Below are 19,324 nucleotides of genomic sequence, written 5' to 3' on the forward strand. Positions count from 1 at the left end.
CTGGTGCCGAAGATGTGGACGCTATTGCGGCTGTAGAACTGCCCTCTGCCGCCTGTGCTGCTGCGGGGGCCCCCGAGGAGGTCGACATAGCTGAGGGTTTGGCAGCAGAATCCTCCATAACGGTGCGGCCACCAGCGCGGCGTCCGTTCAAATAATCCAGGAAGGCCTCCATCATTATCACTTCCAGTCCCTACTCCTTTGCCTCTTCCGCCGGAAGTACGCGTGCGCCTCACTTGCCGGAAACGTCATAAAAGCCGGCATTAGTGAATCACGCAGGAGGAAGGAAACCGCTGGCCAGCCCGAACTCCTGCCACGCGGGCGTCCAGCGCGTAATGGCGGCACCTGGGTCCAGCGATTCTACAGGAGCTGTCCTCCAGCCCGAGACCCCTAAGGCTCCAGGTACCCAAAAATGACCTTCTCACCCTCTGGTGAGGAATAACAAAAATAACAAATGGGAGCAGAACTTTCCCTGTGTTTCCGGGCAGAAACACAAAATAAACTGGGGTTTAGGGAGGGCGGGAGCATTTTATACTTTTCTATTTGTGTTTCATCAGGTGACTGGGCGTCACCATACTCCTAAGGACGTATCCCAGCTAAGGGTTAGAGAAAAGATATTGCAGTTTTAGAGCAGGTGCAGAGACGAGCAACAAAATTGATACGTGGGATGGAAGGTCTCGCTTACCAAGAAAGGTTAGATAAACTGGGTTTATTTAGTCTAGAGAAAAGACTCCTTAGAGGAGATCTAATTAACATGTATAAATACATCAGAGGGCAATATAATAGCTTGGCGGATGAGCTTTTTGTCCCTAGGCCTTCTCAAAGGACTAGAGGACATGATCTGCGCATGGAGGAAAAACTATTTAGCCATTTATTTAGGAAAGGGTTCTTTACAGTAAGAGTGATTAAGATGTGGAATGCATTGCCACAGGAAGTCGTTATGGCAAACTCTATACCTGCATTTAATAATAATAATAATAATAATCTGAACATTTGTATAGCGCTTTTCTCCTGTCGGACTCAAAGCGCTCAAGAGCTGCAGCCACTGGGACGCGCTCAGGAGGCCACCCTGCAGTGTTAGGGAGTCTTGCCTTGAACTCCTTACTGAATAGATACTGACCCTAGCCAGGATTCGAACCCTGGTCTCCCATGTCAAAGGCAGTGCCCTTAACCAGTACTCTATTCAGCCACTATTTAAAGGGGGCTTAGATGCTTTCCTTGCATTGAAAAACATCCATGGCTACAATTACCGTATATACCTGCATATAAGCCGACCCGCATATAAGCCGACCCCCCAACTTTTACCTGAAAAACCAGGGAAAAGTGATTGACCCCCATATAAGCTAGGGGTAGGAAATGCTGGCCACCTTATTCCCCTAGTGTGTCCCAGTATAGCTAGTAAAGTGCCCAGTATGGGTTGGTAGTGCCCCAGTATAGCTAGTATAGTGCCCAGTATAGCGCTCAGTATAGCTAGTAAAGTGCCCCAGTTTAGCTAGTATAGTGCTCAGTATAGCTAGTATAGTGCTCAGTATAACTAGTATAGTGCTCAGTATAGCTAGTATAGTGCTCAGTATAGCTAGTATAGTGCTCAGTATAGCTAGTATAGTGCTCAGTATAGCTAGTGTAGTGCTCAGTATAGCTAGTTTAGTGCTCAGTATAGCTAGTTTAGTGCTCAGTATAGCTAGTTTAGTGCTCAGCATAGCTAGTATAGTGCTCAGCATAGCTAGTATAGTGCTCAGTATAGCTAGTATAGTGCTCAGTATAGCTAGTATAGTGCTCAGTATAGCTAGTATAGTGCTCAGTATAGCTAGTAAAGTGCCCCAGTTTAGCTAGTAAAGTGCCTCAGTATAGCTAGTATAGTGCCCCAGTTTAGCTAGTATAGCGCTCAGTATAGCTAGTAAAGTGCCCAGTGTAGGTAGTATAGTCGCCCCCACCGCCGCTGCTATTACCTGCCGGCATCTTCTATTCCCCCCTCCGTGCTTGTAAAGATTCACAGCAGCGCGCCCGGCGCTGCTACTGTGACGAGCGGCGAGCCAGGAAAGAGCGGTTCCCATAGTAACAGGAAGCTGCGCTCTTTCCTGCCTCCTGCCTCGTCACAGTACCAGCTCCGGGCGCGCTGATGTGAATGTTTACAAGCACGGAGAGGGGAATAGAAGATGCGGACAGGTAATAGCGGCGGCCGTGGGGGGAGCGGGGGACCCGCGGACCAGCGGAGGGGGGGGGAGACCCGCGGACCAACATGACTCACATACAAGCTGACCCCCCAACTTTTGGCCCCCTTTTGGGGGGTCAAAAATTCGGCTTGTATGCGAGTATATACGGTACTAGGTAATGCCTAATGATGTTGATCCAGGGATTTTATCTGATTGCCATCTGGAGTCGGGAAGGAATTTTTCCCTTTTGGGGCTAATTGGACCATGCCTTGTAAGGGTTTTTTCGCCTTCCTCTGGATCAACAGGGATATGTGAGGGAGCAGGCTGGAGTTGTACTTTGTACTGGTTGAACTCGATGGACGTATGTCTTTTTTCGACCAAAATAACTGTTACTATGTAAGGTAATGCTTAGTCAGTCTTTGGATGGGAGCATGGAGATTAGGCAAGTTAGGTTCACTCAAATGCATAGCATGGGTTTACAGTAATAGAGGTGCATGATCAGGTAGGACACAAAAGGAGGACCCTGCCCAAAGGCTTACAATCTAGAGGGAGAGGTAGGGACACGAGAGGTAGGGGACCAGAGTTCAGCTGTGGGTTTAGAGCAATTGTGAGGGGTGGTAGGCCAGAGTGAAAAGGTGAGTTTTGAGGGCCTTCTTGAAGGTGTTGAAGGAGGGGGCTGCCCTAATGGGTGGAGGTAGGGAGTTCCATAGTGTTGGAGCGGCTCTTGAGAAGTCCTGGAAGGCGTGCATGGGACTGGGTGATGCGGGGGACGGTCAGGCAAAGTTCATTGGAGGAGCGGAGTGAGCGGCTTAGTGTGTATCTCTGAGTAAGATCAGAAATGTAGGTTGGACAGGTTTTGTGGACGGATTTGTAGGTCAGACACAATATCTTGAATCTGATTCTGGACTGGATAGGAAGCCAGTGGAGGGATTCACGGAGGGGAGCCGCCCTGGTGGAGCGATGGGAGGAGTGGATAGTTCTGGCTGCCGCATTCATGATGGACTGCAGTGGGGCTATTCGGGTCATAGGGAGACCAGACAGAAGGGCATTGCAGTAGTCGAGGCGGGAAATTATGAGGGCATGGATGAGGAGTTTGGTGGTTGCAGAGGTCAGGAAAGGACAAATCTTACAGATGTTACGAAGGTGGAAGTTGTTGAACTTTGTGAGGTTTTGGATGTGGGGAGTGAAGGAGAGTGCGGAGTCCAGGGTGACACCCAGACAGCGGGCTTGAGAGGTAGGACGAATGGTAGTGTGGTTAACAGTGACCTGCACATCTAGGAGGTCCAGGGATGACCGGGGTGGGAAGATCATAAATTCCGTTTTGTCTAGATTTTGTTTTTAAGAACCTAGCGGACATCCAGGAGGAGATGGCAGATAGGCAGGAGGAGACCTTGTCCATGGTAGTGGTGGATATGTCAGGGGTGTGTAGGTAGATTTGGGTGTCCTCTGCATACAGATGATAGTTAAAACCCATGGAGGAGATAACCTTGCCAATGGAGGATGTGTATAGGAAGAACAGTAGGGGGCCAAGGACCGAGCCTTGGGGGACTCCCACTGAGAGGTGGTTGGGGGTGGACGAGGACTGATTGAAGGAGGTCGTGAAGGAGTGGTTGGAGAGGTAGGATGAAAGCCAGGTCAGGACGAGATTGTGAATGCCCATGGACTGGAGGAGTAGGGGATGATCTACTGTATCAAAAGCTGCTGAAAGGTCAAGGAGGAGGAGAATGGAGTATTTACCTTCAGCTTTAGCTAAGGCAAGGTCATTGACCACTTTTGTGAGAGCCTTTTCAGTTGACCCTACTGCTGTATTAGGAGTTTGCTGGGGGCATTTTTAGAGGTATGGTAGGGCTGTGATTACGGGGTGGCAGGAGTGTGCCCCTATTTCTTTATCTCAAAACGTTGGGAGGTATATGTGCCTGTGCTTGATGCACTCAGATTAAAGTGCAGCACAAAACCGCCTCATGTCACTTGTGAATGAAGCCTCAGCCACACTCTGAGGTCTCACCATAAGACAAATGTTGCTCTATTGCTTGGTGGGTGCACAGGAACAGCTGACTGGTGGTGGATGCACTGCCTGAATCTGCCCATGTGAAACTCTCCTTAAATTAATACATCTGTAAATATGGAACATATTTTCAATGGATACAAATCTTTTTTTTTTTTTTTTTTTTTTTTTTTTTTAGTAGTTTCTGAGTTTGACCAGAGAGTTATAATTGATTTTGTCATCCACTTTTTCTTATTTGCAGACTGTCATTTTCATGTATTTACTTTATCTAGATTTGCCAATTCTTCCTCTAGCAACACTCTGCATCCTTGCTGAGCCGTTGCACAGATAAATTGTTGCCCTATAAATCTCTTGTAAACTGTAATAAATTCAGTAAATTGTGGCAAGGCCTGTGCGTAGCTGTAATGTTCCATGGAGGTAAGAAGAGCAGTGATAATGTGCAGCTACCGCATGAAGCACAGCTTGCATAGCTCGGATGTGGCCATGTAATTATAATCTACACATTGGAACAGTGTTTTGTTTTTTTTATGTTTTAAATATTTTGAAAAATTTATGCATTTAGCTAATCACATCTCCTGTGTAGAATTTTCTGTTTATAGAAAGTCCTGGTTTACGAAGTGTGTGTTTGTTTCACGTCTGGTTGTTGTTGTTTTTTTCTCATCAGGTGAATGTAAACGTGGACTACATTCGTTCTGCTAGTGCTGCCACAGATACCGTCCCAGCATTTTCTGAACGCACCTGTGCTACAGTCACCATTGGCGGCATGTAAGTAATTGTTGGTAAAGTAATCCTTTGTTTCAATACAATGCCCTTTGCATAGGCTTAAACCATTAATATTCTGTGTTATCTTTGCTTTTTAAAGTGTAACTGTCGGACATAAAATCAAAAATCAATTCTTTATTTTTATCTGGTAAACAAGTAATAAGTACAAACAAGAAGGGATCCGCAACCAGACCAGGTTGATGAAAAAGCTGATATACAGTATTTATTGAAAAATTCCATGATACAATGCAATCAAAATTATATTTAATAGTTCATCCTGTGCTTTTTATTGCACTGTATCGTGGATTTTTTCAATAAATATATCAGCTTTCTTCATCAACCTGGTCTGGTTGCAGATCCCTCCTTGTTTGTACTTCTTGATTGGCCTGGCTCACCAGATCCTGCACCGACTGGTATGATTTTGAGGGGGGTAGAACATACATGAACTTTCTCCTTTACAAACAAGTAATAAGGATGCTAACCAGGCAATCCAAAAGTTACAATCATTATTACTTTTCTTGTTGATAAATGATCATTCCCCAGTTTACCTGACTCTTATTTGGTACCACAAAAGGCATGCTGGGTTGCCCTTTTTTGCGTCTCTACTTTCCCCTCAGACTTAACTAATGCAGCCTGATCGGCTAAAGTTTTTTTCCCTCCTGTTTTCTCCTCCTATACCTCTTTTCCTGTCTGATTGGCCAATATTTATCATGCTGAGACAATGCACTTTCTATAGTGGAGTGCATGCAATGCATACACAATCAGGCAGAGGAGAGTAAGGGAGGAAATGATATCAGGATTGGCTTCAATATAGCCACAGTTAAAAAGGGAAATGCTAAGAAGGATTTTTTTTTCTGTAGAAAAATCACTAAAATCAAAACGTGGACTGTTCAATATATATGTTATATAAGTAGAGCAAGTACCGTATATACTCGCAAGCAAGCCGACCCGCATATAAGCCGACCCCCCAACTTTTACCTGAAAAAAACAGGAAAAAATGATTGACCCTCATACAAGCCGGGGGTAGGAAATGCTGGCCTCGTGATCCCCCCAGTGTGTCCCAGTATAGCTAGTATAGTGCCCAGTATGGGTAGGTAGTGCCTCAGTATAGCTAGTTAAGTCCCCAGTATAGCTAGTAAAGTGCTCAGTATAGTGCCCAGTACAGCTAGTATCGTGCCCAGTATAGCTAGTATAGTGCCCAGTATAGCGGCCCAGTGTGGGTAGGTAATGCCCCCCCCCACCCCCACGGCCGCCGCTGCTATTAGCTTACCCAGCGGCTTCATCTATTGCCCTCTCCGTCTCCTGCTGCCCCGTGTAAATAATTCACAGCAGCTTGCCCCATGACGGCTGCTGTGTGATGAGTGAGAAGCCGTAAAGAGAGCAGTTTCCTGTAGCGGCGATGTGTATCGCCGTTACTATGGGAACCGCTCTCTACGGCTTCTCACACTCATCACACAGCAGCCGCCGTGGGGCAAGCTGCTGTGAATTATTTACACGGGGCAGCAGGAGATGGAGAGGGCAATAGCGGAAGCCGCCGGGTAAGCGAATAGCAGCGGGGGGGGGGGGGGGGGGGGGGGAGGCTATGGCGGACCAACGACTCGCAAGCAAACCGACCCCCCAACTTTTGGCCCACTTTTTGGGGGTATAAAATTCGGCTTGCTTGTGAGTATATACGGTATTTATCTACTTATATATGTATTTTTTTTTCAGAGATAGTATGACTTACAGCTCCTCTTCAAAGAGACACTGAAAGGAAACAAAAGATATGATATAGTGAATTGGTTGTGTACTATGAATAATTACTAGAAGATTATCAGCAAAGAAAATATTCTCATATTTTTATTTTCAGGTATATAGTGTTTTTTCTAACATTGCATCATTCTATAATATGTGCAGATTACACAACACTCAGGATTCAAAATTATTCTTTCAGAGCAGTCTGTGAACTAATGACCTCTCCTCTGGCAGTGAAAAAGTAAATAGTTCAGGAACAGCTGAGATAATGAGTCAGAAAACAGCCCTCTCCACGACTTTGAAAGTCGTAGAGCTTAATGGCTTTTTTGCATAGAGATAACAACTGGAGTTTCTTAACTCTTCCTGTACTGGAAACAATTAGACTGATGTATCTGATCTTAATGTTTTATTTCTTCGCTGTACTACACATACAAATCATAATATCATAATTTTTTTTTTCGCTTCAGTGTCTCTTTAAACAGTAAAATTCCCTTTCAAGCTAATTATCTAAATGGGGCGAGTAAGTACTATTGTGCAAAGGAAATCTAGTGTGAATGAGCAGTTTGGTCGCCTTGTCACTTTTGCGTTCCCAAGCACTAATAGAGCTTCAAACAGGTTTTTTTTCTGCTACATATGTCGCACTGATCAAATCTCTCAGAAATATTTTGCACGTATTTGATAGTATTTTTCATCTATTTTCAGTTGAAACAGATCAGGTCTTTTGATCAGAAAGGATACAAAAACAATCTGTGGGTTGGGAGCAGAGCAGGAGCAATGGTTGATTGATAGCCTAAAGTGTCGCATTGTAACGTTTTGAAAATCGATGTGCTATTTATGGTAGTAATCGATTTCTCCCTGATCAGATTCCAATTACAAAGGGATGAATTGTTTAACAATTTATCAGGTGGCAATCAGTGTGTATAGTGCAAAATAATTGTCATTGTAATCCTTCCCCAGTCACTCAAGCAATTATAAATGGTTTGGTTGGGTTCAGGCTATAAAACGGCCCCGGGCTTAATATTTTTCTGAACATTTTGATTTATTCAGATCATGGCATGGTAATGTTTAAGGAGTCTGACTCCTGGGATGTGCCCTGGCATATCCAAAGGAAAAACAAGGTAACTGAGGCACTTTTGATGTAAAGTGTACAAGTGGAGCACTTTGCCAGAGCAAAGTAAGGCATGCAGACTTCTTGTTCCTCAACAAGAAGAGAAATGGTTAGCAGTAGTCTATGCCTGCCTACTTTTTAAAGTTGCAGAAGTAGACTGCTTTGAGAGAGAAGGCACTAGTCAGTCTTATTTTATTTTTTTTTATTTTTTTTGTACATATGATTAGAACAGCAAATCTGCATACTATGCCAGGCAGTGCACCAGCCCTTGTTTTTTTTTTCTTTTTCCTGGGAGTGTCACATCAAGTTAAATATTCCTTGCTGTCACTCTTCTCCATATTGCATTGTAGCTTCTGCTTAGATGCTTGACCAGTGGGTCCATTTGAATGCGTGCAAAGCATTTCTTTCCTGGAAGCTACATGAAAGTGTCAGAGTAAATGGCATGAGTTGCTCAGTCTTTAGTTGATGGTATTATTCATTAAGCTTTGGTAAGTTCTGTCTGTCACTGGGGCGTTGCTAGGGTCCTGGGAGATTTGGGGCACCAGATCAGAGTTGAGCTGCACCACTGCAAAAAATGGGCATGTACTGGAAAGTGGGCATGTTCATGGGTCAGGCCAAATTTACATGAACTTAGCAGCAGTATAACCAAACTGCATTATACAGTAGTGCATTGCAGCATTGCAGTGAGGCAAGCAGCCATTATTATTAATTATTATTCCCCTAATAAATATCTTTTCAAGAGAGTCCAGTTTCTGAAGCACTCGTGCGTTTTATCATTCTCTGGAGCGCACACACACCCATCCACACTGACACACACACACACACATACACACACACACACACACACACACCTACACCTACACCTACACCCCTACACCTACACACACACCTACACACACACCTACACACACACACACCTACACACACACCTACCCCCACACACACCTACACACACACACCCCTACACACACACACCTACACACACACACCTACACACACACACCCCTACACACACACACCTACACACACACACCTACACACACACACACCTACACACACACACCTACACACACACACACCTACACACACACACCTACACACACACACCTACACACACACACCTACACACACACACGCACACACACACACACACACACACACACACACACACACACACACACACACACACACACACACACACACACACACACACCATCAGTTTTGCCATCAGTTGTTTGCCATTTGTCATGTATTAAACCTAGTAGTATGTGTGGATAACTTATTTACTTTTGTCAGATAATGCTGAATTCTGGATTTGGACATAGCTGTTGTCAGTGTGCTTTAATGTGTCAATGGTTTGTAAGTAGGAAACAATCTGGCACTCACATACTTGTCAGACTCCTAGAAATAGCTTTCTGAAGCTAGCGGTAATGAAAATGTACAGTTAAAGTGACCCTGAAGTAGATAAAAACATAAATAGATTCCTCAGCAGAGACAAGCTTCTAAGATAATCCAGAGTCTTCCCAGATTCTAATAGTGGCTGTAGTTTCTACACAGGGTCCCTCTGAACATATCTGACCAGATATGCTTTTGTGGACGCACTCCCGTTTATGTATGAGCGTGGCCTTATTACACATGCATGAGTGCAGCGCGCCTAATGCTGGGTACACACTATGAGATTTTCTGGTCGATTTACTGTCAGATCGATTATTTCCAACATGTTCGATTTGCTTTTCTATCGTTTTCCGATCATTTTCTGATCGATTTCCGTGCACCTTAATGGGAAATCGATCGGAAAATGCTCGGAAAACGATCGAAAAGCAAATCGAACATGTTGGAAATAATCGATCTGACAGTAAATCGACCGGAAATTCTCAGTGTGTACCCAGCATAAAGCCCACTCATTCACAGAGGAAAATCCATGCACAACTGGCTTTGTGCTACTGCACAGGCGCTCTATGTTCACACATGTGCAGTACAGCCACTCTCATACACCGCTGTGAACACAGCCATGAAGAAGAGGATCCTGGGCAGCAGCAGTGGGGTAGAGAAGGATCACTACTGAGGAAAGTTGTTTTTTTTTTCTAACTTTTTTTTAAAATCCCATCCGCAGGTTTGCTTTACAGCATTATTCTAGCTAGAATTGTCTTCATATTTAAAAAGTGGAGAAGAGTTAATATTGGTCTGTGTTTACTGCTTTCTGTGTCCACACTTGAGAAATCCATGAGATTCTGCCCCTATGAAAACAAGAAGTTGAATGTCCTGTATCTGAAGAAATTTACCCTCAATTAGACTGGACAGGACCTGCAGATTCTCCCAGTGTGGACACCGACATCAGTAAAAATCCTGAAGAGGTTGCATAACATTTTCTAAACCATTCAAACCCATAATAAATATTTTGGATGTAGGCTTTTAACTCTTAGAATTGTATCTTCCTATATTTTATATGTTTTTAAATGCCATATTTACATATTCTTCCTACTAAGCTACAGGTTAGTACCATTTGCTTAGACTGCATTCTTGTAAGGTTGTTTTTGCTTGGAATTGTCACTGTGAAAAATTATCAAGGAAAGTTTTTTTTTTTTTTTTTTTTTTTTTTAATTTCCTATGTTCTTGGAAGTAGTCTGGTAATTTGTCATAGGTGCTTCTCCATAGTAGCTAGTCTTGGAACAATCCCAAAGTGCTCTTGGCCATACTCTTTGTCCCAGAGAAAGCTTTTTATGAGACAATAGAACATTTTTCCAGTTACTGCCAAACCAACTGGAACCTAGAAATTGCACTTATCTGCCAGTAGCTTGCAAATTGAGATACTGACATTGAGGACTGGCATATAGGCAGGCTACTGTAGCCCATTCAGAACTATTGGAAAAGTTTATTGTGCATACAGTATGATGAGGTGGGAAGTAGATGAACATGCAGAGTCGAGGCATTTATTTCCTTTTTATATAACACCATCATATTATGCAGTGTTTTATGGGTTACGTAGCATTGCTCACATTTGTCCCACAATCATGTGATTTACACACTTTACAGGATACTAATGTCTTCTGGATATCTGTTATTTTGAGCTGTTAGAAAGTTTTAGGATGGTTGCATTTGACCATGAGAAACTGGATGATATAAATCTGTCATAGTTCACAGGGCTGTAGGGCACAGGTAAAATGCCTCGGTCTGTATGTCCCTCTAAGCCCACTAACGGTACAATGTTTAGTGAAAGATTATATTTTGTATCCTGTTATTCTGATCCTATATTTTGAAAATAAAAACCTGGCGGGGCACAATATCTGTTTTTTTAAAGAAATGGTCAGTCTGCACACCAGACTTTTTCCCCTCATAAACATGATCAAATAGTTGGGTTCTTTAATGTTGTGGATCGGTTAGATATGATCTTTCTATCTAAATGATCTTATTGGAAATAAGATCGTTCACTAAAAATCACACCATTAACTCATTTTTTTTTTATCCATTTGGCATTTACGTTGTCTTTCTTCCTGATACTTGTTGTTCATAAATATTAAATAATTTGCATTTCTATTTGTGACTTTAACTATCTCTGAGAGCACAGCTGCATTGTCGTTGTGATGCAGTACTGATCACTGACAGCAATGTATTTTGTTAGTTTACATGTATAAAACTATACCTGAACTGGTCTCTAAGTAAAACTATATCCAATGTTTTTCGTATAGCACGCTATAAAAACACATCACAACCAATATGACATTTCCAGCAGCTGTGTATGTTTTATAAAATGAAAGCTGATCTCTGATTATATCACATGCACAGTTTAGTGTATGAATGCATTTGCTTATTTACTTTTTTTCTTGTGTGTGGCTTGTGTGCACATCTGATTTAGAGGCATTGTGGAGATACTTTTCTTGCATCATATCAGCTGTCTGAATGTGTGTTGTGCTGCAGTGTTAGAATTACAAGTGGTGATGGCTCAGTAAGCAGTTTAAAGGAATTAGTGGTGACCATGAAGCGCTGATCCAACACCTGTTTCGTGCAGCGAGACCATTTTTGTGCAACTCAGCAATTGCACAGATTCTGGGGCCGTCAATACCTGTCATTCTGCACCTTCACACTATGTCAATAGCAGTTTGCTGATGGCAAGGGACATAATTAGCTATATTATACGGCTGCTGCCTGAAGGAATTAGTGTTCACCAACACCTTGCCCATCCTATTAACTCAGCATTAAAGGATTGTGTGGGGGCTTTTTATTAATTTTTGTAATCTCTGTGTTTATAAATGATAAAGCGTTTAGACATCAAGCTCCAGAGGGACAGGCTTTGAGTCAGCATCCGGTTTAAAACTCAGAAGGCTTTTCATACAGTTTTATTGGTCTGTTTGCCGAGTTTTGGCTTCACATCATATTTTCCATTCTACTACGAAGGAGGAGGAATCTGAAAATGTAAACTCTTCTAGTCTAGAAGCCGTAGAGAAGAGGCCCAACTTCATTCCTATTTTAGCATCCCCCCCCCCACCACACACACACACTTCTGGGCTTTTGAGATTACAACAGCTAAAATACATTTATAAAATGGCCTGCTAGTGACATCGCTTAAGGTGCAGCTTAAATTAAACAAGGTGGTAGTCTTTACTCCATCAGATTAGTGTCATATAAAAATCAAACACTACAATTATAGTACACAGACAAATCACTTTTCAGAGTGTCTTAAAACTGCCCAAGTTTCAAGGCTCAATACACATGCTAGATTAAAGTCGGCTGATGATGACCACATCTGCCGATACTCTGGTGTGTGTACATCAGCCTATGGGCAGCAACCCGCCAGGCAGATTTATGTTCGCCCTGTGTGCCGTCATGTCTGAGCTTTTATGCCCCCTTTTCTTGTATTGTGACCTATAGGAAGAGCTTGGCTCTGACTAGCAGATACCTGTGGGTGGTGAAGCATGTAAATTAGCCACAAAAAAAAGCTTTTTTGGTAGGGCCAAATACATTTAGCATTGCCAAAGCATAATGTTAGTGTTAGCATGTGAGACGGTGATTGTGGGATTATTGGCGTGGGTGTAGGTGTCAGTATAGGGGGTATTAAGTCCATGGGGAGCAGTGTAAGGGGTATACAGTCCATGGAGTATTGTGTTCCTGTCAGTTGGTGGAGACATATTGGGCCACTATTTACAGTTTTCTCCTCTCCCCCCAAATAGGATGTAGGGGTTCCTCTCCATATTTGTAGAGGAGAAATCCAGGATATGGTTGGTCCTCACAAGTGTGTATTTGCTGCAGTGTAGCAGGAAGTGTGCTGCATCCTACAGGGCCACCCTGGTCACACTGCCTAAACAGTCTCTCCTCCCGATCTTTCTGTGCTGCCCAGCCTCTATCTCCAGGCTGTAGGTGCTCAGACAGTACAAGTTCAGGGTCTGTCTTTGGGGTGTTGTAGCCTCTCCAGATACAGGGCCATTGCGTACTCTCTCTGCAGTGATTGGTAGACTGTGAGTTTATGGGAGTTCTTTGTCACTTCTCCATTCTTCTAGGTATCACTCCTTGCATCTTTCTATAATTTTTTATTTTGGGCTTTTGTCAAGCTGTGTTGGGGATCCTGGCTGGATGCGCTGCTGGCACATGGTGTTGTCTGGGCCCCGTGGTTCAGCGAGGCTTTATGGTGGTAGGTGCTGGGGCTGCTGTTCGGTATGTGCGACCAGTATGAGAGGACCCTCTGCTGAATAGTCAGCCATGGTGGGAGTCGTCCTAGCTCTGCCTAGCAAGACGAATTTGAAGTGTTGTGATGGACATGGAGATAATACTTGTAGAACTCTAGATGGAAGACCTCTGTTGGATTGGAGTCCCATTTTGATTGGTCATGGTAGGTGACTGGGCCCCATCCCCTCCCTCCACTTTTTCTAACACTAACACACAATGTCTACTCAATGTCCTAGTTTTTGAGCTTTGCGGTCTTTGCCATCAATAATTTGCATTGAAACAAATCTGGCCGTGGCTCCACCCTTTTTCTGAATTTAAACCCCAGTTACCAAATGACCAACTGTACCAGTTTTGAGGCTTGTGCCATTAACAGTGCAAGAATGGCAGAAATTAAATATTCCCCTTGAAAATCAATAAGTAAATTTTAAATGGCTTTTGTAGGCTCCACCCACTTTTCTGAATATGAAATACAGTCACCCAGTGACCAACTATGCAAAGTTTCAGAACCCTATCGTTAACAGGGTAAGACTGGCTGCAGTTTACATTTTCTCAGTGAAATTTGTATTTCTCTGCTCACTTTTTGGTTATAGGGATAAAAATATCCTATATGTTATTCCAGGTAATGTACAATGTGTGCCAAATTTCATTCAAATCCGTTCAGCCATTGTTGCGTTATTGAACAACAAACATACAAACATCCGCATTTATAATATAAGTGAGACCAGTGCTCTTTGGGAGCTTAAAAATGTAACCTAGAAGAGGTGAAAGCAGGTGAAAAAGCCTTGTGAATCATGTCCAGTGTGTTGCTTGTGCTTGTTGTGTGCTTACGGACTTGTGTGTGTTGCCTAAAGAAATTTTTATTAATGATTATGGTGTCCTTATACACATAGATTGCCACCTAATGTGGCAAATGGATCAATCCCTCTCTGATCTGAATCTCATCCAAAAGGAATTGCATCCCCCCCCCCATACACTGTACACAGATTTTCAATAGATTTCACCATGTAATCTAATAAAAATCTAACCAACCGCAGCATAGCACTGTTGGATACAGTGCAACGCTTTGTGCCGGAACTCTCCCACATCCCATTGTCCAATATTTTCTGTATTGATCGTAATTTTTTTTTTTCTCCAAGAACAAAACAGTCGATGCGGCATGTTGTGCTTTTCTGGCACATTCAATTAGTGATCAAATCTGCTGGGGAATATCGATGCATGTACGATCTACTTAATTTAGAAAATGTCTTGTGTACACAAACACAGACACATAACATTTATATCGCGCTTTTCGCCTGGCGGACTCAAAGCGCCAGAGCAGAGCAGCAGCCACTGGGACGCACTCTATAGGCAGTCTTAGTGTTAGGGAGACTTGCCCAAGGTCTCCTACTGAATAGGTGCTGGCTTACTGAACAGGCAGAGCCGAGATTCGAACCCAAGTCGCCCATGTCAGAGGCAGAGCCCTTAACCATTACACTATCCAGCCACCCCGTAGTACTGATATGTCTACATATTAGGGTTTCAGTCTCTTTTAAGGAGATGGCAATAGTAAAGAAAACCGCTTGTTTTACCTAACGATTGAGGTTTAACAGCAGTGTTTTCTAGGACTTGAACAACCAACATTAAAAACAGAAAGCACTTGGGTTATGCTACTGTTAACTCGAGTCTATGGGCAGCTTTTATTTTTATATTGTAATGTTTAGTTTGTATAAAAATATTTAGAATACGTTTTTTGACTATTTTACATGACAGTAGCTGCAACAGAACATCTGACAACTTGAAGAGTGAAAAAACTGTTTCTGGCACATATTATTATTATTATTATTTAGTATTTATATAGCGCCGACATATTACGCAGCGCTGTACAGTGTGTATACATATATATATATATATATATATATATATATACACACATATACACATATCTTGTCACTAACTGTCCCTCAAGGAGCTCACAATCTAATCCCTACCATTACCATATGTCTATATTATGTAGTGTAAGTACTGTAGTCTAGGGCCAATTTTAGGGGGAGCCAATCAACTTATCCGTATGTTTTTGGAATGTGGGAGGAAACCGGAGTGCCCGGAGGAAACCCACGCAGACACGGAGAGAACATACAAACTCTTTGCAGATATTGCCCCGGCTGGGATTCGAACCAGGGACCCAGCGCTGCAAGGCGAGAGAGCTAACCACTACATATTTAATGCACATATCTTAAAATGGATGCATACTGAGAGATTACTCACTGATGAGCCAAAACATTAAAACATTCTGCCTGATCAAAACCTTCTGCCTGCTATTCTTTAGGTGTCCCCCCCCCCCCCCCAATGTGCCTCTAAAATTGCTGTGACCTTTTAAAGCATAGAGTCAACAGCACTTCAAAAGTTGTTCTGTGGTAACTGGCACCAAGATGTTAGCATGTTTTTATGGCACTTTGTTTTTCCAGCATTTTCCAGAGCTGCTAAATCTGACATTCACATCTGTGATGTACAGTATTTATAGGCCAAAGAAGGTGGTTAATCAGATCAAAATACCTTTGTTGCTCCATAGACCAGTTCTGAAGCTGATGTGCTACATTGTAGGCATTTCTGGCAGCAGAAACTGATAAGGTTGTTTGGGCTCTGTGACTTGTCTTTGGTGAAAAAACAATTCTTTTCACCACCCTTCCTGTGAAGAATCATTTTCTAAATAGGTGGCAAAATGTTTTGTTTTTTTGTGTGAAGATGATGTCCCCTTGCAAAGTTTCCTCATCTGTCAATTTTTTTAGAAAGAAAGTCACATCTCATTAGTTTTTTTTTCTCCCATGCTAAATAAGCCTAGTTTACCCAACCTTTCTTTGAAAGAGAGAACTTCCATTCCTTTGATTCATTTAGTTGCCCATCTGTAGGGGAGAGAAATTGCACCTTTTATATGGTAATTTGTCAGAAAAGGTCTACTTTAAAGGAAACTACTTTTTAGGAAAGCAAACTTTTGTTTTTCTTAACATCTTAGTAAGGGGGCTTTTAGGACCATTGTAGTCCCTTACACACTCCAATGAGTTCTGGGTCACCATGAGCTTGCTGGTTAGTCTGTACCTCTCGGTGTTACAAGCCCTACTGCATAGAGCCAAATTAATCCATGCCATGCACTGGTGAGGATCAAACAATCCGAAACAGTCTGTATGCATGTTGGATTGTCATGGCTCTGTACAAATTAATAAGCTGACACATCATTGCATTCCAGCGGTTCTGGAGGTGTGTTTAGCTTCTAAGGGTACAATGGTTAATTTGCATATATTCAGCAGTGGTGCCTGGGAGACATCTCGAGCTCACTCCAACCTGAATTATCGCAAATTCTTTCTGTTTTAGGAAAGCAAACTTTTGTTTTTTCTTAAAAGTAAAACATATTCTATTTTTTTTTTTTTTTTTTGTGTAACTGGAGTTTTAATTGAAAATTTCAAAGCGAATACAGCACAATGAGGAACATATAGGAAGGGATTCCTAACTCATACGGGATATTGCACCTTTAGGGCTTATGGGTTAATACCAAATGGTATATATAATCTTCAAAACTGGCTTAAGAACATTAACAGTGAGCTTATGGTTAGTTGTAGGTACCCATCTGTGGCCTAAAATGTAGTAGGTTGGTTTGATTATCCAAAGTGTGAATAAGCAGTTATACTGATAGATTAATACTTTAATGTAGCAATGAGTTCCAGTCTAACTCCTATTCTAGTTTTTAATAGACTGGGGAAGGGTTAAGACATCTGTCTAGATTATCCAGCTGTCTGTGTCACCTTTTAGGGAGACCTCTACTTCCTGTTCTTCTTGACCCAGTTATTAGGCCAGCAGGTGAAGAGCATATTCTTCTCATTGGTGACTTAATCAGCAGATAAACTTCAGACATTTTATTCCCATGTTGCTAAGCATCTTGTTTTATATTTGTTGTTTAAAAATCAGTTTTTTAATTTTAGTCAAGAGTATCAAACAAGATGTCACATACTGTTGACATAGACAGTCTTGCAGCTGAAGTAGTAGAAAGTAAGACCGAAGACCACTGGCAAGACGGGCATAGCGATAGAGGCAATGAACTGTTCTGCTCTATGAAATGGAATAACTGCTGTAGGACAGTAAAGGTGCATACACACGTCGATTTTTCCAAACGACCGGCCGTTTGGACGTTTGAACGTCAAATCGGGCGTGTGTACGATCAGTTGTTCGCCTGATAAGACTGGATTTGAACGATCCGCCAAGCGGATCTGACAAAACCAGTCTTATGAGGTGAACGACCCGACCGTACACGCGCCAGATTTGACGTCCAAATCGGTCGTTTGAAAAAATTCAACGTGTGTACGAGCCTTAAAGGGACACTTAAGTCAAACAAAAAAAATGAGTTTTACTCACCTGGGGCTTCCAATAGCCCCCTGCAGCTGTCCGGTGCCCTCGCCGTCTCCCTCCGATCCTCCTGGCCCCGCCAGCAGCCACTTCCTGTTTCGGTGACAGGAGCTGACAGGCGGGGGACACGAGTGATTCTTCGCGTTCCTAGCCACAATAGCGCCATCTATGCTGCTATAGCATATATCCTATACCATATAGCCGCATAGAGGGTGCTAATGTGTCTGGGAATGCGAAGAATCACTCGCGTCCCCAGCCTGTCAGCTCCTGTCACCGAAACAGGAAGTGGCTGCTGGCGGGGCTAGGAGAATCGGCGGGAGACGGCGAGGGTACCGGACAGCTGCAGGGGGCTATTGGAAGCCCTAGGTGAGTAAAACTCATTTTTTTTGTTTGACTTAAGTATCCCTTTAAGGCAACATGATTACAGTGCCTGGTAAAAGCCAAATTTAGCTTTATATCTTTTTCAGCTCCAGCACATTTGGAAGCTTTTTCTGCCTAGGGTAATATGATTTGGCCTAAGATGACACATTTGCAGGCGAGTCCATTGATATTTTTATTTTAAGTGTACATAAATTACATTCAGAGGTTTTGTAAGCTGACCTCTAGTTCTGGAGTTGTAGGTTCCACTTGCAGGGCATGCTGGGATTTTTAATTAATGAACTGTTTACCGCAGCTGGTCCGAGCCCCTTCTTTCTGTGCATTGGGAGAGTTGAAGGCTACAGGTAGATTAATTGTTAGATAAGCTTTATGACCTTGCAGAATTTCTGAATCCGATATCCACTCAAGCTGGGGTTAGAAGCCTTAGTTAATAACTTGGATTTTGACCATATTAGTATTACCAGGGCATATGCTGCAAAATATGTATTTGTGCAAATGTTTCTCAGAAAGGTTGCAGATGGAGATATCCTCTTTTGCCTTCTCAGCACATTGTTCACCGATTCAAACACTTTTGTTGATCTCAAGGACAAGTGCGGGCGTGTTATGTCTTAGCCCTTTATTATGTTAACCTTTTGTTTGTTTTACTCCACTATACAAAGTACTGTTTTTTTAATGCCTCTTATAAGCTACACTAAGGTACTACAGCAACATGTTTGTTACGTGGTAACAGAACACAAGCATAATTAGTACATTAGAATGTACAGTTGCAGGTACACACAAAGTGTTGAATGTACAGCTAACAATAACCTTTCTATAGCGTTTTTCTCCCATAGGATTCAAAGGGCTTATGCTTTCTCAGATTCAGTAATTGGTAGTACGCTGAGCACAGCAAAAATTATATTTCTGCAAATGCCAAACTGAACAGGTGGGTTTTCAGTCTGGATTTAAACACGTTCAGAGATGGAGCTGTCCTGATCTGCTGTGGTAAGGAGTTCCATAACATAGGAGCAGCATGATAGAAAACTCTGGGACCAAAAGTTTCCAGGTGGACTCTGGGTATGACTTGATTATTAGAACCTGTGGATCTGAGAGTACACATAAAATGTTATCTCCTACATTGATTTACAAAGCATATTCCACATGCACACCTTTTCCTAG

General features: G+C 42.6%; 1 protein-coding gene across 1 annotated transcript in view; it reads left to right on the forward strand.

The window, feature by feature from the left end:
• SND1 (staphylococcal nuclease and tudor domain containing 1) overlaps positions 1-19,324 on the forward strand; it is a 977,252-nt gene that overhangs the window by 303,173 nt on the left and 654,755 nt on the right. Inside the window, exon 12 of the mRNA XM_068275928.1 lies at positions 4,820-4,920. Coding sequence (XP_068132029.1) covers positions 4,820-4,920 — 101 coding nt within the window. The remainder of the gene's footprint in view (positions 1-4,819; positions 4,921-19,324) is intronic.

Source organism: Hyperolius riggenbachi, chromosome 3 (genome assembly GCF_040937935.1).
Source record: "Hyperolius riggenbachi isolate aHypRig1 chromosome 3, aHypRig1.pri, whole genome shotgun sequence".
Lineage (NCBI taxonomy): Eukaryota > Metazoa > Chordata > Amphibia > Anura > Hyperoliidae > Hyperolius > Hyperolius riggenbachi.